This window comes from Microcebus murinus, chromosome 19 (assembly GCF_040939455.1).
Source record: "Microcebus murinus isolate Inina chromosome 19, M.murinus_Inina_mat1.0, whole genome shotgun sequence".
Lineage (NCBI taxonomy): Eukaryota > Metazoa > Chordata > Mammalia > Primates > Cheirogaleidae > Microcebus > Microcebus murinus.
Genome location: NC_134122.1, coordinates 2,074,555 through 2,096,938, shown reverse-complemented (window position 1 = coordinate 2,096,938; position 22,384 = coordinate 2,074,555). Strand labels below are relative to the sequence as shown.

The 22,384-nt window shown below is 49.1% G+C and overlaps 2 protein-coding genes across 5 annotated transcripts in view; one reads left to right on the top strand and one right to left on the bottom strand.

Annotated features, from left to right (window-relative positions):
* RNPS1 (RNA binding protein with serine rich domain 1) overlaps positions 1-22,384 on the top strand; it is a 337,992-nt gene that overhangs the window by 52,368 nt on the left and 263,240 nt on the right. The window lies entirely within an intron of this gene.
* PDPK1 (3-phosphoinositide dependent protein kinase 1) overlaps positions 1-22,384 on the bottom strand; it is a 70,747-nt gene that overhangs the window by 29,291 nt on the left and 19,072 nt on the right. For 2 of the 4 annotated variants that reach the window (XM_012743680.3, XM_012743681.2), the window contains exons 2-4: positions 6,730-6,996; positions 3,829-3,871; positions 3,437-3,574 (exon numbers count right to left, since the gene is read on the bottom strand). In XM_012743680.3, coding sequence (XP_012599134.2) covers positions 3,437-3,574; positions 3,829-3,871; positions 6,730-6,996 — 448 coding nt within the window. Of the gene's footprint in view, positions 1-3,436; positions 3,575-3,828; positions 3,872-6,729; positions 6,997-17,142; positions 17,715-22,384 lie in introns of those variants that run through there. The other 2 variants (XM_075994976.1, XM_075994977.1) reach the window with 2 other exon arrangements.

The following is a 22,384-nucleotide window of genomic DNA, read 5'->3' as shown; positions in this document are numbered from 1 at the left end:
AATAGAAAGAAATTAATTGGCCAACTAATATATATATAGAAAAAATTAGCCAGGCATGGTGGCACATGCCTATAGTACCAGCCACCTGGGAGGCTCAGGCAGCAGATCGCTTGAGCCCAGGAGTTTGAGGTTGCTGTGAGCTAGGCTGACGCCACAGCACTCACTCTAGCCTGGGCAACAAAGCGAGACTCTGTCTCAAAAAAAAAAAAAAAAAAAAAAAAAAAATTAGCACCGCAGCTAACCTTGGTGGAGACTCCCTGTGCTGTGCTGAGTCCATTCGTGTGACTGCTCCTTCTGTGGATAAAAGGAACATGTTTTCTGAGAGAAAAGCCATTTATGAAGTTCCTGATTCATTCTGTTTGTTAGGGACCCACCAGAAAGAGACAGGAGAGACAGCTATCTTCCTCCCGGCACCACCGCACTGTGAGGTGTTGTGTTTGTATTCTCCTTTCCCTCGAGAATTTAAGGTTGACAATAAATGGATCCCATATAACTGTTTCCCCCTGAGAGCACCAAAGATTTACACCTGTTACTGGAAATAATCTCCAGGTACTTTACCCTTGCTGACAGCCTAGGACACAGGGACCCCAGCGCCCGCCTGCCTTTGGCAGCAGCTCTCGAGGCTAGGAAGGGCAGCCTGTGCTCAGGGTGCCCGGCTGGGCAGTTTGCTCCATTCTCGTTTCTGTTTGCCCAGGCATTGTCATCTCCCGCTGAGGAAGGAGCCTGATGCTTCGGGACACTGAAGACAAACTTAGGAGGGAAGAAAGCAGCAACCAAATCTGCCACACTCGTCCAGGCCACGCCTGAGCACCCAGCCCTCCCAACCTGGACAATGTTGAACAGGAGCAAAACACCTGAGACAAAACACAAACCTCTCTTTACTTCACGGAAGGCGACAGGTCTCAGCCAGCCCCCTTGCCACTCCATGCTGCTCCTCTCCACGGGAAGGCTGGTGCCCGCACCTCCTCACCCAGCAGCCCAAGTGCTGAGAACCTCGTTACCACAGGCTGTCAGGGTCACCAGCTCTGGCCTGCTCAGCCCAGGCTGGAGCTCAGCACTGGCTAGACAAGCGGCCTGACCTGGGCTGGCCGCAGTGTTCCCAGTAGTATCACCACCTCCAGGACCCCAGGTGTGAGGCCTAGCCATGGCCTTCATGGTGCTCAAAAGAAAGGCTCCCTCACTGCACCCCTGGCCGCCCTCTGCCTGGCCACTGTGTCTGACCCTCATCCTGGGAGCCGGGCCTGCATCTGGTGAAGGTGAACCACAGCAGGTCCCTGCACGGATCCAAGGCCTATTGTCAGGCTGCTTCGCAGGTGCCCCCAGGCTCTGCCTCTAGACGAGCCAACCTCTGGGTGGCCAGCCAGCTCACCTAGAAACTCTAGGTCTGCACATCACCCTGACTCCTCCTAGAGCTCTGTTGGCAGCCACCCAACTACCCACTTGGCCCTTGGACAGCAGTACCAGCCAACGTGTGAAATGCCAACCCAGCACCCGCCCCCAGCCCGGCCTCTCCTGGGTCAGTAACAGCCACCACTGCACATCAGGCTCTGCAGGCAAACTCCCAGGAGCAGTCCTGACTCCATCCTCTCGCCCAGTCTGCTTATAAGAACGAACCTCCACCACTGCCCCCAGGCCCTGTCCTCCAGCCTGGACCATGAGCAGCCAGAGTCAGAGGAAATCCCTCACTTCCCACCACAAAAAGAAGAAAATCCAAAATCAGCGCCAGGCTGCCACGTGCTCAAAGAGCTAGCCATGATGAGCCTTCTCACTCCCCCATGCACCCTCAACCCCAGTGCAATGCACTGGCCACCCCTTGGGCTCTGACGCTTCTGCCCTAGTGTGTCCAAGTTTCCAGAACATCATCTAATCAGAGCACCAAGCCCAAAGAGCCTCAGCATCCAGGCAGCCCTTACCCAGCCTCGCTACCTTAGCAGCACGCTCTGCTACCTGCAAGTCTGCGCTACATCGGATGTTCTGTGCACGTCTAAATCCTCCTCCAAAATGTAAACTGAATGAGGGGAGAGCCTTCACTGTATTTGCCAGAATATCTCCATCACCCTGCACTCAACAAGGACCTTCCAAGTAAACAAAGGAATAAAAAAATTCAGCCAGCAGGTGAAGGAGTCAGAAGATGGCGTCAAAGTAGGAGCAGGAGTTCGAAACCAGCCTGAGCAAGACCCTGTCTCTACTAAAAATAGAAAGAAATTAACTGACCAACTAAAAATATATATATAAAAAATTATCCGGGCATGGGGGCGCATGTCTGTAGTCCCAGCTACTCGGGAGGCTGAGGCAGGAGGATCGCCTGAGCCCAGGAGATTGAGGTTGCTGTGAGCTAGGCTGACACCATGCCACTCACTCTAGCCTGGACAACAAAGTGAGACTCTGTCTCAAAAAAAAAAAAAAAAAAAAAGTGGGAACAGGATAGAGCCAAGTTTTAACAGAGAAGAATTGGGTGAGGGGTGGAGCAGATAAAGAGTTGTCAAGCCCCACCCCCCAGGAGGGATGGGGAAGTTGAGCCCAAAGACACCTGGGCCAGCTTTGGGGGTGTTGGGGGGTGGGAAGGGCCCTCCACTGACAGGCACAGGGAGGGAAGGAACATCTGCTGGGAGTGTGGATAGTATGGCTAGCCCAGAGGCGAGCTGGACAGCACACAGGCAGGGCCCACCCTGACTTCCACTGGGCCCTGCCTCCCTGATCCCTAAATAAGGCTCCCTAGGGCTTAGATGAGAGGTTGGGGTGCAAGGACGCCAAAAAGCGAGCAGCAGCAAAAAGTGAATCAAATCTCTGCTGAAGAAATAGTCCAGCCAGTGCAGAGAGTGAAGGATGAGGCCATCAGAGGGACAGTCGGCAGTGAGGGCCCCAGGAAGCAAGGACAGCTCCCTGGGACAGCAGGGAGAGGGCTCAGGTGCCCATGGTCACTCCCTAGACTTTTCAAACAGGCACTGAGTCCAGTAAAGACATCCCTCTAATCAAACCCCACAGATAAGGGCTGAAGAGGATAGGGAGGCCAGTGTACCCCAGGAGGCTGGGGAGGCTGACCCCTTGGGCAGCTGCGTCTGAGTGCAGGAATCAACACTAACAGCTCCCCCAAGGACATCAGTTAGTGGGATGAGGGAACGCCTCTGCATAAACGCCCTACAGCCAAGGGTTAAAGTAATAGGCAACACCACTTTAGATGAAATGTCAAGCAATAAAAACCTCAAAAATGTCTGGTGGTCTCCCCTTAAGATAACTTTCTGTGTCCTACACCTCAGCCATGCCTTCAGCACTGCCCAGACGCCTCCCTGAATCCCAAAGATCCCAAAGCAGTATGGGGGTTCTTGCTGTACCCTTGCCCTTCAGGGAGGGGCTGCTTCTGAAAACAACGGGGTTGTGATTCCCAAACCAGGGTGACTGGTATGGTTTCAGATGGCACCGCCCATGCAAAGGATACACAGCTTTTCATCATCCTGAAATGTGAAGTAAAGCTTAACAAAGAAGGGGTGATCCAGGCGTGACATCACATCTCGCTCTCTGGTTACATATGGGACCTTGTTCTCTTTTATAATATGCCGTTTCTCTAGAATTTTAACTTAAGGTGAAGAGAGAAGTTAGTTACTAACAATCAGAAACAATAATAAATACTGAAGACACAACTCAGAGGTCACTGATACAAATTATTTGTTCAAAAATCATACACACCAGCTTCTTGGTCTGAGACCAACAGTGTCCTGTACCCTGAGGTCCGCAAAGCAAGCCTGGGCCCTGTCACCCGGGCTGCCTCGCCCACGGAGACTGTGCGGTCCCTGCACCCCAGACACATAGCTCACCACACTTAGCACTTACTAGCATATTCCCTGGAGGTCGCCAGTTCTCGAGCCAAGACAACCTGGTTTGGAAAGAAAAGGGGAAAAAGGGAAGGAAAAAAAAATGTAATAACCAGGACATAGAGTTGACAAGTTACTCTACAACCACACACAGGCTCCCCATCCCACTGAAGGTTTGAAACTACATTCCAATACTCTTGGTCCTACACTAATGAGGCCAATGCTCATGTTAACTTTTTCTTGATAGTTGACAGCAAACCCATCAATCTCTTCATTGTTTTCAGAAGGTTCTTGATCAGCTGCCAGGAGCCCTCCTGGTGCAGTGGAAGTACAAATCCAGGAGCCTCATAGACTGACACGCCCTTCCTGAAGTGTGGGAAGATGCAGCAAATACCACCACAAGTGGGCACTGGGGAGTCCTTGAAAAGGAAACTTCAAGAATATGTCCCAGTTTACATCCAGTGCAAAAAGCCACCCTAAATCTGGGCTTTTCCAAATAATTGTTACCATACACGTCCTTTGATGAATACTATAAACATGAACATGGCTATAAAGGGCATAGGGAGCTAAACAAACATGTGGATCTTTGTGCCCACAGAGTAAGCCACCTTCCCAGGGTGCCCCACACTTTCAGCCCTGTCCTCTCCGCAGTACACCTGAGCCTTGGCTCAAACTCCACTTTAGGGACAGCGCTCCAACACAGCATCCCCGCCGTGGAAAAGATGGTTCTACATGAGCAACACTGGCACACCTTGAGGCATCAAATTGGAAACACTGGATAGGCCCAGGGCCCCTCCACCACAGGGGCTCCACCACCGCCAGGCAGACAGTGCCAACGGACGCCTGCATAGGGAAAGCCTGAGGGCCAGAGAGCAGACAAAAACTGTCCCATGACACTCCCTCAGCCTGGTAGGAAGACCTTCAGGAGGCCACAGGCCAGGTTCACCTGGGCCCTGGGACTTAGTTACATCCCACGGCGGGATTTTTAACAGGACCCAACAGAAGTGACCCTGGACAAGGAGTGTGAGAGATGCCACCCTGCGCTGATGAGGAAGAACGCAGTCAGATCCTATGTGCTGGCGTGGAAAGATCTTTCCAGAGGAATACACCATGTGTGGATGGTTCTCATTCACTAAGGAACGAGGGTGCAGGCTGGGCAGGACTTCCCATCTCCAGACTATACATCATGCAGTGTTATATTTCTTCACAGGAGCATGTATGTACACAGAAAAAAGGAAGAAAGAATTATTAAAAAGTACTAATATTGGCCAGGCCAGGTGGCTCACACCTGTAATCCTAGCACTCTGGGAGGCCAAGGCAGGCAGCTTGCTCGAGGTCAGGAGTACAAAACCAGCCTCACCAAGAGTGAGACCCTGTCTCTATTATAAATAGAAATAAATTAATTGGCCAACTAATATATATAGAAAAAAATTAGCCGGGCATGGTGGCACATGCCTGTAGTCCCAGCTACTTGGGAGGCTGAGGCAAGAGGATTGAGGACTCCTTGCTTGAGTCCAGGAGATTGAGGTTGCTGTGAGCTAGGCTGACACCATGGCACTCACTCTAGTCTGGACAACAAAGTGAGACTCTGTCTCAAAAAAAAAAAAAGTACTAATATTTAGTGGAATCATTTCTAAGGAGATATTTGTGTCATCTCTTGTTGTCTAAATTCAGCAATGTATAAGGTTTCCTACAAGGAGGGAGGGTCCCCTTCCAGAGAATAACACATCACTCCACGTGGCAAAGCAAGCCTGGCCATGAGTGATGCCGTCGGGGCCCCAGCTCCCAGTGCTGGCACTCGGCTGCCAAGCCAGGACCTGCCCAGCCTCACAACTGCCCTCGCCCTTGACCCACCCCCAGAAATTAAACATTAAGTGGTATCTGTTTCAGGACTGGTGAGAAAGGGCTGAGGGTAACACACATAACCAAGACCCAGCTCTGTGAATGCCAAAGGGCCCTGGAAGAGCAACTCCAGCTCACAGTGCTCTCCCGGCACCTCCTGGCGCGGGTGCAGAAAGGCAATGGCCAAGGACTGGGCTGCAGCTCCAGAAAGGTTGGCACCTGCTCTCCATCCACTGGGGGACCCAGACGTGGGCAATTCTAAGTCCTCGTCTTCCAGCTGAGATAAATGTAAAGCAGAAGACTGAACAAGAGGGAGACCTCTTTTCTATGGGACTACATGAGCAATCAAGCAGGACACTGAGGCTCTTCTCAAAACAGTTTCTTCCTTCTGAAGGATCTGTGAGTACCAGAACTACAGGGGACCTCACATGGAGGTGGTTTTGCATGAGGGCACAACCCTCTCATAAAATTCTTTCACAAAAGTTACAATTTAAAAATCTAAATTAAAACTGTAAGGGCACACCTGAAATCCTAGCACTCTAGGAAGCCAAGGCAGGATAGCCTGAAGCCAGGAGTTCAAGACCAGCCTGGGCAACACAGTGAGACCCCAACTCTACAAAAAATTTAAAAACTAGCCAGGCGTGGTGGCACGTGCCTGTAGTCCTGGCTACTCTGGAGGCTTAGGTGGGAGGATCACTTGAGAGCCTAAGAGTTCAAGGCTACAGTGAGCTATGATCGGGTCACTGTAGTCCAGCCTGGGCAACAGAGTGAGACTCTGCCTCTTAAAAAAAGACACCAAAAACAAACAAAAACCATAAAACTTGCTTTTCAAAGCTCTCATCTATAAAACCAAGATTATATATTTTAGCCACACTCCTCATGTGATCTGCTCAGGGAAAGTCTAGCCCCCAAAGGATCAAGTGGCCTTCACAACAGAAGCCAACCCATGAAGGGCTTGAGACCTGCCTCCTAGAGTGAACACCAGCCTTGTGTCTAGACACCCCAGTGAGCCACCAGGAAGGTTAGCCTTCCCAAGAAAAACACACTCACTTGACAAACAACTGCAGCATATACTCACTGTCGAAAAAGAACCTTCGCCAAGAATTTTCCCGAACTTGAAGTCTTCAGGCCGTTTCTTCCGAGGCTGTTGTGGTGGCTGGGAGGCGTGCTGCAGGGAGCTGGCGCTCGTCCGGGACTCAGCTGCGGTGCCGTCCATGGCAGGGCCCTGCCTGCTCCCACCACCGGGAACGCCAGGGGCCGTGCCAGACTCAGTCTGGGTCCTCACCATTGATGGGGACGGGCAGGAACATAACACCACACTGGACTGGATAGGAACGGTGTCATACTGTTGGACAGAGAGGCAAGAGAGGCAAGGCTCAACGTGGCTCACTTGTCCCGCATGGATGAAGTCAAGTGAGAGCACTCCACCTCAGCACTGCTGAAGCACAAACCCAAGGACAGGGCAGGCTGTCTGACCTTCCGCTCTCCATCGGGCTACAGCCCTCCCTCCTCTTCCGTGTCCTCCTCCCTGCTCCATCCATCCGTTACTCCCCTGGGCAGGGCCTAGCCCTCTGCCTCAGCACTGCCCCCAAGGCCACCCGAAAGCAACCAGAGGCAGCACTGTGCATGGTTAATTATGGGGGACGGCTAGATAAGAGTGCTGATTAAACTGTTTACCACACAGCAAAGCTGTGATAAAGCAAGCTCACTCATACAACCGGGGCTGGTGGAAACATTTTTGGAAAGCAATTTGGCAATTGTCAACAAAGTGACTACCGAACAGTTGTCAATGAGAACACAGAAATACAAAAGAGATGAGCGAGGGTGAAAACAGTGAACAATGAAAGTGGGCACTAAGAAAACATCAGAGTGTTCAAAGCAGAATCAGCAATACCTAAAAGTTATGCCACAGCCATAAAATCCCCTCCTCCAGCTCTAACCCTGAGGTGTTCTCACATGGTGACACTGGCCCATCCACCCTCAGACTGTGCTAGAACACGAGATAAACTCGCGACACCCAGGTGTTGGCTTCTAATACTACTCCCCACTTAAAGAACTCAGAAAAACACCTGACTCCTGTCTCAGTATGTTCTGGAACCCACACTCTGTCTGAGGACAGGGGAGCCTCCTCATGCATCTGAGTGGGGACAGAAGAGCAGCAAAGCCAGCTGGGAGGGGCTGTCGCTGGCCAAGTTGTGACCCTTTTAAACACTAAAACATATTAAAGTAAGACAAAACTGGAAAAAGGCATGCATGTCTAATGATACACAAAGGTAGTAAAACGTACATTAATATTGTAATATAAACAGGTGAATACAATTGAGTGCTTGATTTTATTAATTTAAATAAATAAGGGAGTGTGACCTATAGAGCTATTTCATGTATTGTATTTGTTTAGACAAGGATTAAAGCTTAGACAAGGATTTTCTCCCTCCACCTGGGGAAGGGTACACAGAGACAACTGTGAAGCCCAAGTTCTGGAGAGGTAGAAACTGTATCGAGAACAGGAAAGACAAGTGGGCACACAGTAACCAACAGTGCACAGCAGGAAGCCAGCTGGGCCACCAAAGCAGCACTGATGGAATCGCTCCATCTTGCGATCTCAAAGCACATCACAGGACAAAAACAAATCTAGACAGAACATCCTGTGACCCAAACGTGATGAACACAGAGGTGGAGAAGGGAGGTGGCAGACAGCAGGGACAGGTGGCGCCTGGGCAGTCCCTGTGGCGCAGCAGCCTCAGCAGCTCTCGGGAGGCCTCCCCAGAAAAGTGGCGCAGACAGGGTCTCCTGGAAAACATGCCCTGTCCCAGCTCTGGACCTATACTGCCGCCAGGAGGAGACAGGGGGCTCCTTCTCACAGTCTGCTAAGTTCATCACAACTCCGGGCAAGGTATAAAAAATGTGAAGGAGTTAACCAAATAGACAGTATCCATGAAACATGACCAACTGACTTTGTAACAAATATAAAAGAATCTGATCGGCCAGGTGCGGTGGCTCACGCCTGTAATCCTAGCACCCTGGGAGGCTGAGGCAGGTGGATTGCTTGATGTCAGGAGTTCGAAACCAGCCAGAGCAAGACCCCATCTCTACTATAAATAGAAAGAAATTGCCAACTAATATATACAAAAAATGAGCCGGGCATGGTGGCGCGTGCCTGTAGTCCCAGCTATTTGGGAGGCTGGGGCAGGAGGATTGCTTGAGCCCAGGAGTTTGAGGTTGCTGTGAGCTAGGCTGACACCACGGCACTCACTCTAGCCTGGGCAACAAAGCAAGACTCTGTCTCAAAAAAAAAAAAAAAAGAAAAAAAAAAAAAGAATCTGATCAACAAAATGTGTACATTTATTTTCTAGTGTGCTAGTAGGTGTTGAAATTCTCACTAAAATCTTCAGCACATGCAACTTAGTAAATTGAACGTTAAGTTCAAATACAAGCAAGTATTTTCCATATAAAAACCCCTCAGACACACAGTCATCACCCTCAGTCTTTCTCTTAGGGTGAGTTCCTGGGAGGATGATTCAACAGCATTTTAAAGCCACATTTATAAAACATTCCACTGCAGCCTTGGATATTACAGCAAAACCTTAGAACAGCCTACATGTTCACAACACAGAAATGATTAAGTAAACTGGGGCATACACACTTGATGAAATATCATGCATCCCTTAAAAACAGATAAAAAAGCTATAGAAACATGGTTACAAAATTAAAGCAACTGGTGAATCTGGGGTAAGGGGATATTGGATTTTTCTTTTGTTTTCTTAAGAGAGGAAGTCTTGGTTGGGTATGATGGCTCATGCCTGTAATCCCAGCACTCTGAGAGGCCAAGGCGGAAGATCACTTGAGGCTAGAAGTTCAAGACCAGCCTGAACAAGAGCAGGACCTTGTCTCTACCAAAAATAGAAAAAAATAGCTGGGTGTGGTGGCATACACCTGTAGTCTCAGCTACTTGGGAGGCTCCATTCTAGGAGTTTGAGGTTGCAGTAAGCTATGATGATGCCACTGCACTCTACCCAGAGTGAGAGAGCAAAACTTCATCTCAAAAAACAAAAACAACGAAGTCTCACTACATTGCCCAGGCTGGTCTTAAGCTGCACACAAATGATCATCTTGCCTCAGTCTCACCCATGCCTATGCCTATCTCTGGATATCAGAATTTTCTTTACTCTTCTGGCAACTTCTCTACAAGTTTGAAATTACACCTAATTAAAAAGTGAAATATATGTACAAAAGAATACAAAATTAGCCAGGCGCAATGACTCATATCTGTAATCCTAGAACTATGGGAGGCTGACCAGGAGGATCCCTTCAGGCAAGGAGTTAGGTACCAACCTGAGGAAGAACAAAATCTTATCTCTACAAAATAAAAACAGAAAAGTAGCCAGGCGTGGAGGTGTGCACCTGTAGTTCCAGCTACTCGGGAGTCTGAGGCAGGAGGATCACGTAAGCCCAGGAGTTTGAGGTTACAGTGAGCTATGATGATACCACTGCTCTCCAGCCTGGATAACAGAGTGAGACCCTGTCTCAAAAATATATTTAGGTTGGACGCGGTGGCTCGTGCCTGTAATCCTAGCACGCTGGGAGGCCAAGGCAGGCGGATTGCTCGAGGTCAGGAGTTCGAAACCAACCTGAGTGAGACCCTGTCTCTACAAAAAAAAAAAAAAATAGAAAGAAATTAATTGACCAACTAAAAATACATATACAAAAAATTAGCCGGGCATGGTGGCGCATGCCTATAGTCCCTGCTAATCGGGAGGCAGAGGCAGTAGGATTGCTTGAGCCCAGGAGATTGAGGTTGCTGTGAGCTAGGCTGACGCCATGGCACTCACTCTAGCCTGGGCAATAAAGTGAGACTCTGTCTCAAAAAAAAAAAAAAAATATATATATATATATATATTTATACACACAAAAAATTGTATGAATATTAACACTATAAAAATGTTATAAGCACACTATGAGACAAGAAAATGACAAATTAAAAAGCAGCTGTTAAAGTAGTAGGATTATGGATTTTTCTTTCTGACACACTTTTAATAGAACCAGAACAAAATAAAAAACGAAAATCCAAGCTAAATGTAATTTTAAGCCAAAGGTTCCAAGCTTTGCGCTGGCAAAAGGTTGGCTGGTGGCCTCTAGGGTGGAGAAACACTCCTCGTGTGTCCAAGAAGCTGGTTCAGCAGCCAGAGAGAACATCAGGCTCTGGCGCCCCTAGAAGCACGGAGTCCTCCACACTTGCACTCAGCGAAATGCCTGCGAACTCTTTAATCAGGGATTCCCAAAGCTCAATGACGGAACACCTTCCCCAGTGTGTGGCCTACATGCAGGCTCCGTGAGGGGACCGGGCCCCGGCACATGTGTGACCAGTGACACAGAATGTCTAGCTGGACCGGGCACCAAGGAACACATTATTTACGGAAAGCTGTCATGTGTGCCGCACGAATTTCATGAATACTACCTTTCACAAGAGGAACCAGGAGTTAAAGTCAGTTCAGTTGGTACATTGATGATTTGTCCCTATAAGTAGAGCCTGTGACAACAGACCGTAAGTACAATCAGACTCTAGCAACTCTTCCCTCAGAGATTAGCAAGAACTTCCCATCTTCAGAAGTGATGGTAAATGGGAAAAAGGTCGCAATCACCAGGCTCAAGTCAACAAAAACTGTGATTGGCCTGGAATGTCCTCACAAGGCAGGCCAGACATGTTACGTGTACACTAAGTCACCTTACCACAGTTTCCTGGACGTAGTGAAGGGGCTCAGGGCCACCCTGTGAGCAGACCCTGAACTGTGGAACAGCAGGACTCTGCTGACCTACAGGGACATGCACAGGGAGGGAGGTGGGAGGAAGCAGCTCTCCATGCTGTGCCGTACTGGGCACTATGGCACCACTGCACACTGACCTGGCCACTCCGTGGGCAGCCATCACTGTCCCACGGGTGGGGGAGGGAGCAATGCCTGCCGGTCCCACAACATGAAGTCAGATCGACATGGGCGAGTTTACTTGATCTGTGTGCCCAGCATTCCACTAAGCACAGCTCAAGGAGACAGCTGGAGGGATGCATGGGACAGTGGCAAACGCTGGCCTCCGCAAGTTAGGCTCCAGCCACTTCTTCACCAGATGAGAGGTCCAGCCCAGTCCTGGTCCCACCCAGAGCAGCAGAGGTCCTGACACAGAACACCCAATGAGTGTGCAGCTCTAGAGATCAACCTCTAGACAGCTTACATAAATAAGAAGCTTCGATTTAAGCGAGATTTAAAAGAATGCACTGCTTTTAATTAAAAACTGACAAGTGAACCGAGTATAATCTCAAATATGAAATTTTTATTTATTTATTTTTTTGAGACAGAGTCTCACTCTGTCGCCCAGGCTAGAACGCAGTGGCATCATCATAACTCACTACCACCTCCAACTCCAGGGCTCAAGCGATCCTCTTGCCGCAGCCTCCTGAGTAGCTGGGACTACAGTCACATGCCACCATGACTAGCTAAATGTTTTATCTTTTGTTGACACAAGGTCTTGCTCTTGATCAGTCTGGTCTTGAACTCCTGACACCAAGCAATCCTCCTGCCTCAGCTTCCCAGAGTGCTAGGATTACAGGCATGAGCCACCACACCCAGCCTCAAATATGAATGAATTTCTTAAACAACAAAATTTGACAGGCTGGTTCGTGGACTTGGAAAAATGTGACTGTACATCGACATGCTCCCAGACCCAAGGACGAGTCTGCCCATGTAGCTGCCACATGGTGGCAAGACCTCAGCCCTGAAAAATGCTGTGAGCAACACACAAGAGCAATGAGTTTTCCGGAAGGTCAGCGCAGTAGCTGAGGAGACAGCAACGCAGGCAGTAGCCTCCACATCAACAGGACACAAGGGCACCAAAGAACTGGGCCTGTGCTGGGGACAGACAACCCTCGTATCAAGCACCCCAGAGGGACACAAAACAGCAAAGAACACTTACACGCTGCCTTCAGGGGCACTTTGAGCTAAATCCAGCTCAAACTTCCTGACTAATTTAAACAGAGCTCCAGCCCCTGGGGAGCCACCCCCAGAGACAAAGACAACTGAAGGCAAGTCTGAGGAGACTGATTCACGCGCACGTGTTTCGAAGAGCATTCTTTTCTTCTCAACAAAGTGGTTTCCATGGTTATAAAAAAGGTCTCCGGAACAGATCCTCAAAAGGAAAGCGCTGCCCTGTAGACAATCCACGTTTGCACCTCACCCTCGTCCAGGCACCAATCAGGCAGTTGGCCCAAGGCGCCCAGTCACCGTGGCAGCTGCCAGCCAGAGCATGAGGCACACTGACAACCAATGAGCTACCTCAACAGAGCTCGCCCTGACCCAAGGGACCTGGTGACACTGACAGGCACTGGTTGGGAGGACGTGGAACATTGTGGATAACTTGAGTCCTTAGGTAAGCACTAGGAAAATGCCCGCGCCACCTAAGCAAGTGTGAGAGAAAACGGGAGGTGCCACAAGAACTGAGATTTGAAGGCCAGGAAGTGAGTGCTGTCCTTACTGGTGGTGTTGGCTGGGGGGCAGCAGACAAGATTGCTCTGTGTGGACACATTTCGATGAAGATGACTCTAAGCCCAGCTCCTAAAAACATCTGGCTGGCCCAGATGCACTTTGAAAACTCCGTCCCCAGGGGGACACACGTGTTGGTCCACAGCAGTGAACATGAGAACAGTCCTGGGGCGGTCTCTACACAGGGCTCCTCCTAGGGGCTGCCGAGACACAGGACCCCGCTGCTGACACTCCTGTGAGTGGCCAGTCTTAGGAAGTCAGGTCCTGGCACAAAGTCCATCCCAGTGCCTCTCACGGGGCAACGGTGCCCCCCCCCAGATGTGTCTGGAGACATTTTTGGTTGTCGTAACTGGGGGAGGGAGAAAGTGACTAGCACCCGGTGGGTCAGGGCAGGGATGCTGCCAAACATCTTACAACGAATAAGTTGACACCTCCAAGAAAATAACTGGCCTGAAGATCAACAGTTCCCACTAAGAAACCCTGCTCCGTCCTCACAGACTCAACCCGGCTCCACCAGGAAGAAGCCCCCAGAGTCTTCAGCAGCCTCTCTGAGCCCAGCACAGGGGCGTGGGCAGCACCCCACAGCCAGCCCGCAGGGCAGAAGGGGAGGAAGACAGCAGCACAGGATGCTGGGAGCCCCAGAGGCTAAGCGCTGCCCAGTCTGAAGCAGGATATTTTAATAATCCCAATGTTGTGTTTGTGAAACAAAAAAACTGATCTCCACTACACACACAGTACAAAATGGCAGTAAGATCCCCAATAAGGGGATGTGCTTTTAAACTGAGAAATACTAAACTGAAGCAGAATCAAGCATACATGGAACATACTTCAGACACTGGCTGAGCCTCACAGATGCCCTGAGGGGCTGAGGGAGCTGAAGGTGGTTTGGGGAGGAAAGTTGCAGAGCCTGGACCCCTGCAGGGGCTGAGAGGAGGGGAGTGGGCACACCCCGAGAGCTGAGATGACACTGCCACTTCTTTAGTAGCAGAAGGTGTGACATGCTAAACCAGCAAAGATGGTGGAAGCCATTCCTTCTGGTGAGACTGGCCCACAATCCAACAGCAGATGCAGGTAAGACACCCATCCACTGCCATGGCATGAGCCCTCACTTTCTTTTTCAATTTCTTGTGAACTCCTGGCTCAGCTGGTCACGTCGCAGATTTTGGCTGGAACTCTGCTTGACAATGCTGTTTCCAAATGTCAGCCTTTGACATTTTACTTACTGTAGGATTATACCCAATAATTTCTCTGATTTAAGAATTTTTTTTTAAAGAAGCAAAGTCGGAATGGAACAGGGATGAAAAGCACATCTAAGTCGTCAGGTCTGACTCCTAAGAACACCCTGTTTTTTCTATGGAAGAGCAAGCCACTGCAGAGTAGGAATACATTCAGCCAGGAAACTGGTACGTGAGAAGTCCTGGCTGAGTCTGGAGCCTGTCCCAAGCAGCTGTTCCCTACAGGGCAGAATCACCTTTCTGGAAAGGAGCCACATCCTCACCACACCCTTGCAGCAGGTAAAGGAGCATTAAACTCCAATTCCCCACCATGAGCATAGTCTTAGCACTGTACCCTGTTGGCAATTTAGGATTGAGATAGTAAAGAAACATCATGTTCCGTCTAACTCCCAGAACCCAACATAGGAGAAAGGTTTAAGTCCAGGTTTCTTATACCTGTAAACATTAATGCACCTAATGCTAACTCTTACCTTCAACAGATGCCTGGCAGCATCACCTGACCCAACCATACAATTCCAATGAAAGGTGCAAAGGTATTAATAAGCCTCTCCTTTAAGATGTACATGTCACTTTAGTATAAGTTAATACAAACTAGTTACTTGTCTTAGTTTGCTGCTGACATCTGTATGAAGCCATCAGACATCAAAGACAGGTGCAGAATGCTCTGGAGCCTGAGCTAAGCTGTACTTGACTCCATTTGGTAGCATAAAGCAAAAGACTAAGCTGGAGACAGAGGACAGAAATGATCGTGCTGATGAGAGGCAGGGTGAGGGCCCAGCCCAAGCTGAGGGGCAGGGAAAAGACTGTGGTGTTGACAAACACATCAGCTGGGCAGCAACCCTCCAGTGCAGGGCCACCAGACCCTCTACGCAGAATTTTCAGAACTTGGCTGCCTTCAACCTCTTGAATTGCTCCAGTCCCTTCATCTGCCCCACTCAGGAGGCACATTTGTGTTATCTGCACAGCTCACAGCATGTCCACAGTCCTGGAAGGGTCAAGGGGAGAGCCAAGGCCCTTAGCTTGCTCAGCTACATGCAGTACACCACACTCTCCAATGACATGTTTTTCTGTTATTTCCTAAGAATATATGCACTTATTTTGCTCAAAGTTTCTTAAAGGAGAGGCATGGTCACACACACCTGTAGTTCCAGCTGCTCCGGAGGCTGAGGCAGGAGTTTTGAGCCTGCAGTGAGCTATGACCACACCACTGCACTCCAGCCTGAGTAACAGAGCAAGACCCTGTCTCTTAAACAAAACAAAAAAAAAGTTTCTTAAAGGAGGTAAATTAACCACATATTTACCCAATCACTCAACCAACATGGCTGCTGTACTAGCAAGGCCCTAGAGACACCGCCAGACAGACCTGGTCTCTGCCCACAGAAACCGTACATCCTACGGGGTGACCTCAGCACAGAGCCCTCCAGTTAAAGTGGTAGAGGTGGCTACACGGAGCCAATGGGGCTGGGAGACTCCAGGCAGCCCCTTGGCTGCTGTGGAGCCAGGGAGGGCAGGCCAGGGCCTCAGCAGACTGGCAGAATAGCTGCAACACTGGCCCAGGGGAGGGTGATGATGGTTTGCATGGCACAAAATGAAATGTCACAAGAGCTAATGTGCACCACACATTTTAAAGTTTCACGTCCCCAATGTTTCAAATGCAAAACACAGGAGCCTTCATGAGTCAGAAAGAAGACTCAGTCATTCTGAAATCAACATCCAAGTGAAGTGTAGAAGGAACTCTGGATTTTTGAAACAGCAATAACAGATGATATAATACAGACAGACAGACACCCCCCCCACAACACTGCTTTTCCATCACATGCTTTATAGGAAATGGCAGAACTCCACCAGCACCTCACCCCCTCTACAGTGACATTAAGCAAACACAGGCCCATCACGACCACAATGCTCAGTGAGCACCCACCGCATGCCATACATCGTCTGGAACGCTGGAGATACAGCAAAGAACAAAAACAAGCCCATGCTCTTAAACTCTCATTCCAGTGGAGCAAAGCTAAAAAAAACAAAACAAGTAAACTGTCCATTATGTCAGATGGTAATAACTACCATGAGAGGCTGGTGCAATGGCTCAGGCCTGTAATCCCAGCATTTTGGGAGGCCAAGACAAGAGGATCACTTGAGCCCAGGAGTTCAAGACCAGCCTGGGCAACATAGCAAGACTCAATCCCTATAAAAAAAAAACAATTTAAAAAATTAGCCAGGCATGGTAGTGCACACCTGTAGTCCCACCTACTTGAGAGGCTGAGGATCGATTGAGCCCAGGAGTTCAAGGTTGCAGACAGCTATGATGACACCACTGCACTCCAGCCCAGGCAACAAAGCAAGACACAAGACACACACTCAAAAAAAAAAAAAAAATTTACCATGAGAAAAATAAAATGTGAAAGGAGCACAGGGAGCACAGGACTATCTGGATGGGGTGGAGCAAATTCAACCAGAAGCCCCTACTGGGAAGGTAACATCTGAGCAAAGACGCAAGACGGGGGACAGCCCCGAAGACATCTGGGCAACTCTCCGGGCAAAGGCCCAGAGGCAGGAGCTCGTCTGGAATCCCCCTGGCTGCCAGGCAGGGACCTCAGTGCCCTAGGATACCCTTTCCCGGGTCACTTCTGGTGCCTGCTAGACACCTCAGACCACAGGGTGAAAGCATGAGGCATGGGACTTCCTGACTCCTGATGCAGCCTAGCACCAGCTCAAGGCCCAGGCACGCACCATCGCTCTCGGCCCCCAGATGCTCCCATCAGACCACTGCCACTCTCACAGGCACGATGACACGGGGCCTGTCAACTGGCAGCCTTCCGCTTTTGTGGAATTCCGCAATTTCCTTCCTGCATCGGCCACAGCACACCAGCCAAGCACCTCTGGGCCCCTCCCTGCGAAGGCTATGTTTGTAAGGTTAACAATGCTCTTGCCTGCTCTTCCAGGCCATCACAACTTGCTACCATAGGTATGTTTTAATAAGCCATTTTACTTATGCAGTTAAAAAAATGGTTGCAATATTACCTTCTAAAGCATTTTCAAACATCAATTGTGAAATGAAAAGCCTGAGGAAAAAGTCCTCTTTCAGTGTGAAAACCTAAATATTTATTTGTACTACAGCTGTTGTTCTAGAGGGCAGATTGTATAGCATTTTTAGGTGGTGATTAAGCTGCGTAGACAGCACTCCGAGGCCATCCGCCCCAATCTGGAGGACACACACTGCCAGTGGCCCCACAGGGCTCCTGAGGCGCCCCCTCGTCAGCCCCACAGATCCCAGGGACTCTGGGCAAGTCATTCCTTCCCTGCACAACCTCACTGGTTTGCCACCTACTTTGTAACCTAAAAATTATGGCATGCAAATACTTTTGGTTACTCAATACCTTCTGAAATTTAAATTTCTGGAGAAAGTTAAAGCAACAAAACCCTAGGTGTGCCTGTCTACCATCCGTGTCCTCTCTAATAAAATGGAGCCCCTAACATGAGAAGTTCACCGACAGGCAGTCTGCAGATCCAGCAGGCACAGTGTCACTGTGAGAGCCGCCCTTCCCTCCAACTATGATCTGCTCACTGGCCTTTCCTACACCCAAGCCCCCCACCCCCAAGCGAAGACTGGGCTGCCAGGGCCTGCCTGGTAGGTGTGGCTCCTTCCCTACCAGGAGCCTCCCACCAACCGGCCCCAACACCCACCCTTCCATACCCACTTTCCAGTAACCCTTCCATACCCACTTTCCAGTCCCGTCGACCAATCGGCCTCCGCCTCAGGATGGGACCCCTTCTGTCCTCTCTCCTGCCTCCTACTCAGTTGTCAGGACAAGTAACATCATCCTTGCTGAGACACATGAAAGATGTGCAGACCTACTGAGAACAAAGAAGGACCAAGGTTCTAAACCAAGTTTAGCTGAGAAGGTCAGGGCCACCAGCACTCGAAGTCCTTACAGCTGCTGGGCACTGCCCCAGAGTCTCTGGAAAGTGAGTCTCACCCCATTGCTCAGTATGAATCACTGCTCCCTCACCCACGCACCGACTCCCTAAGTGGGAGCGCCATGTGCTGCTCCTGTCCAAAGTGAGCACTTGGGGTCTCAGCAAGGACTACTACCCACCCCCTGCCACCGTAACCACGTCTCTGACAGGAAAACAAGCCCTGAGTTTTAAATAACTGATTTCCAAATGAACTTGCAAAAATATATATAGCCCAATTGTAAACTGAGTGTTTTCTGAGGATTTCTTTTCTTTTTTTTTTTTTTCTTTGAGACAGAGTCTCACTTTTGTTGCCCAGGCTAGAGTGCCGTGGCGTCAGCCTAGCTCACAGCAACCTCAAACTCCTGGGCTCAGGTGATCCTCCTGCCTCAGCCTCCCAAGTAGCTGGGACTACAGGCATGCGCCACTATGCCTGGCCAATTTTTATTTATATATATATATATGTGTGTGTGTTTTTATATATATATATGTTTAGTTGGCCAATTAATTTCTATTTATAGTAGAGACGGGGTCTCACTCTTGCTCAGCACTCCTGGACTTGAGCAATCCACCTGCCTCGGCCTCCCAGAGTGCTGGGATTACAGGTGTGAGCCATCGCACCCGGCCCAGGATTTCAATTTTTTTATACAATGTGTATGTAAGAACTTTTTTTTTTTTTGAGACAGAGTCTCGCTTTGTTGCATATGCTAGAGTGAGTACTATAGCGTCAGCCTAGCTCACAGCAACCTCAAACTCCTGGGCTCAAGCAATCCTGCGACCTCAGCCTCCCGAGTAGCTGGGACTACAGGCATGCGCCACCATGCCTGGCTCATTTTTTCTATATATATTAGTTGGCCAATTAATTTCCTTCTATTTATAGTAGAGACGGGGTCTCGCTCTTGCTCAGGCTGGTCTCGAACTCCTGACCTCAAGCAATCTGCCTGCCTCGGCCTCCCAGAGTGCTAGGATTAAGGTGTGAGCCACCGCGCCCGGCCTGTAAGAACAACTTGACTTTCTTGAATACTGAGTCCAGCAGTCCTCTTCTCTTAGTAGCAGAAGCCCTCCAGTGAAAATTATAGCAGGGCGTGGTGGCACACGCCTGTAGTCCCAGCTACTTGGTGTGGGGTGCTGAGGTGACAGCATGGTTTGATCCCAGGAGTTTAAGGCTGCAGTCAACTTGCACAACTGCACTCCAGCCTGGGTGGACAGAGCAAGACCGTGTTTCCAAAAAAAAAAAAAAAAGGAAAATTATTTTGAAATCTAATTATATTTTCATATCCACCAAAAACAGATCAAGACTCAACTGAGGTACATAGATTGCACATTGCTACACTGCTCAGTCACTAACAAGTGTTTAGAAAAATGTCAGTAACAAAATATCCAGTATCCAACATTCAAAACTGTTAAGTGTAACAACCATTTGATTGACAAATAGATTAAAATGTCAATGAATTTGGGGGAAAACAAATGACCCATGGGTTTCTTTTCCCCCTCCCATCAAGTCTCACACACCAGACATCTCCAGTCTTCCAAAGCTGCAGACGATGCTTCACTATCTCTTAGGAGACTAATTGCCAGGTAGATGGAAGCCTATCTTTTAAAATACAAGCCTTACATTTTTAAAGCCCACCTCAGAGCCCTTAATTGCCTGGTGGCAAGTCAGTCTTGCATGGGGCAGATGAGGAAGTAGAGAGGCGATGTGACTTGCCCAGGTTTCAGAAGGCCAACACCAGCGTGCAGGGGAGAAGCACCAGCATGGCCCAGGGCAGCTCGAGCGGGGCAGCGAGTCCCATGTCTTTAGCTTCCCAAGGCTCCTGGGAGGGGCCCACTGAAGATGTGCTTTCTTCTCCAGAACGGTTCTGTGGGATTGTGTTACAGTGGGAGAACACGGGCGGTTTTTCCTCTTCTGTTTTGAAATGTAGTTTAAGATACTTTTACAATGAAAAGTGATTTACCCATTCAGTCCCCTAACACATATCCACTGAGTACCTACCAAGAAGAGCCCCATGCTAAGAAAAAAGAAACAAAAGTTAACAAAGAATAAAAAAATAATGAAGCAGATTAACCTGTGGCAAGGAAATAAGAAAAAAAGAAGAAAAAATTAATAAAGAAGAGTCCCGGCCGGGCGCGGTGGCTCACGCCTGTAATCCTAGCTCTCTGGGAGGCCGAGGCGAGCGGATTGCTCGAGGTCAGGAGTTCGAAACCAGCCTGAGTAAGAGCGAGACCCCGTCTCTACTATAAAATAGAAAGAAACTAATTGGCCAACTAATATATATAGAAAAAATTAGCCGGGCATGGTGGCTCATGCCTGTAGTCCCAGCTACTTGGGAGGCTGAGACAGAAGGATTGCTTGAGCCAGGAGTTTGAGGTTGCTGTGAGCTAGGCTGACGCCACGGCACTCACTCTAGCCTGGGCAACAAAGCGAGACTCTGTCTCAAAAAAAAAAATAAAGAAAGAAGAGTCCCATGCTAACTGAGCCCAGGACTGAAAAGAGAAGACTCATGGTCAGTACAGGCAGGCAAGAGGTTGGATTTGGAAGGATAGAGTTGACTGGTGTCCCTTAGATCCCTCTGTATCTTCTCTAAGAAAGATAAAATGCAAAGTAAGCAAGTATTTTATATAAAGAATGATGCATGGAACTACAGGTGAACATGAAAAAAATATATAAAGAATGAGTTTAAGAAACTGGAAGCTTCCACGGACTCAGGGCTGGAGCAATAAGAAACAGTCTTTCAGCCTCAGGAGGAGGCTGCTGTTCTCTACACACCCGATATTTGAGGAATTAGAATTAGATTACTTAAACATGTACTGGCTCTTAAGAGGTTTTTCCCCCTACGAACCTGCTGAGGAAGAATTTAAGTCCACAATATCACCAGAATAGATCCAAAAGACTAATCATTAGTTACTTACCTGTCTAAACCCTTTGCACATGAACTTGTCCCAGGGCCTCAAACTGAGATACATTATAGGCGCAATGTCAGAGCTCCTATGCTGCCTGGGGCTGTGATCCCAGCTCTGCCTTAGCCCTCCAACTTCCACACCTCTCCATGGCTCCGATTCTTCATCTAAAAGCCAGGGAGGAGGAGAACTGACCTCCCAGGCCTGAGGACTTAATGAGTTAATCCACAAGAAGCACCTGAGCAGGCCCAGCTCAGAGGGCGCCAGTTATAAGCACTTTACTATTAAATAACACAGAAGACAAAGTTTTCCCAACCAAGGGTCATTAGATCATAAAATAAGCTTTTCAAGGCCAAACTGAAGCATGTCCCCCTTTCCAAATGCTGTTCATTTATCTGTGAGTAAAACCGCATTAAATACCTACTACATTAGGAGGCCCAACTCTAACTTCCAGGACAAAAGTATACAGGAAGGCTGAGTTTCCCAATACACAGAAGAGGAATCAAGACTGAAATCAGGGCCTGCTATGGTCAACATGCTGTTACATAGCTTAACGCTGCAGCTAGCAATGGAAAAGATCCCCAACCCAAAAGCCAAGCTGCCTTTAAATGTCAACATGTGCTCTGAAGCCCAGAGCTTTGGAATGCAGTGCAACAGGTGCAACCAACAGATACATATACACATACACACACACACACAGCAAGTCGAAACATCCCTCTTCAGGCCACTGTACACAAGCTGTAGGAAGCTGACCCCAAATCCAACCAGCTCATCCCCAAAGGGATACTGCTCTCAGGCTGGCTGTGATCAATCCCAAAGAACATTATGGTAAGAATCTCCTCTCACCCCAGGAAATCCCCCAAAGCTAGGCCCAGACCAGGTGGAGGCAGGGGTGTCAGGGAAGTGACCACTGCTACCTCCTCCCACCCCCACAGGTTTCCACCACAAGGGCAACTGCTGTGCAATAATAGCACTCTGGGAGGCCAAGGCAGGAGGATTGCTTGAGGTCAGGAGTTTAAGACCAGCCCGAGCAAGACCCCATTTCTATCAAAAACAGAAAAAATTAGCCAGTGTGGTGGTGCATGCCTATAGTCCCAGTTATTTGGGGGGCTGAGGCAGG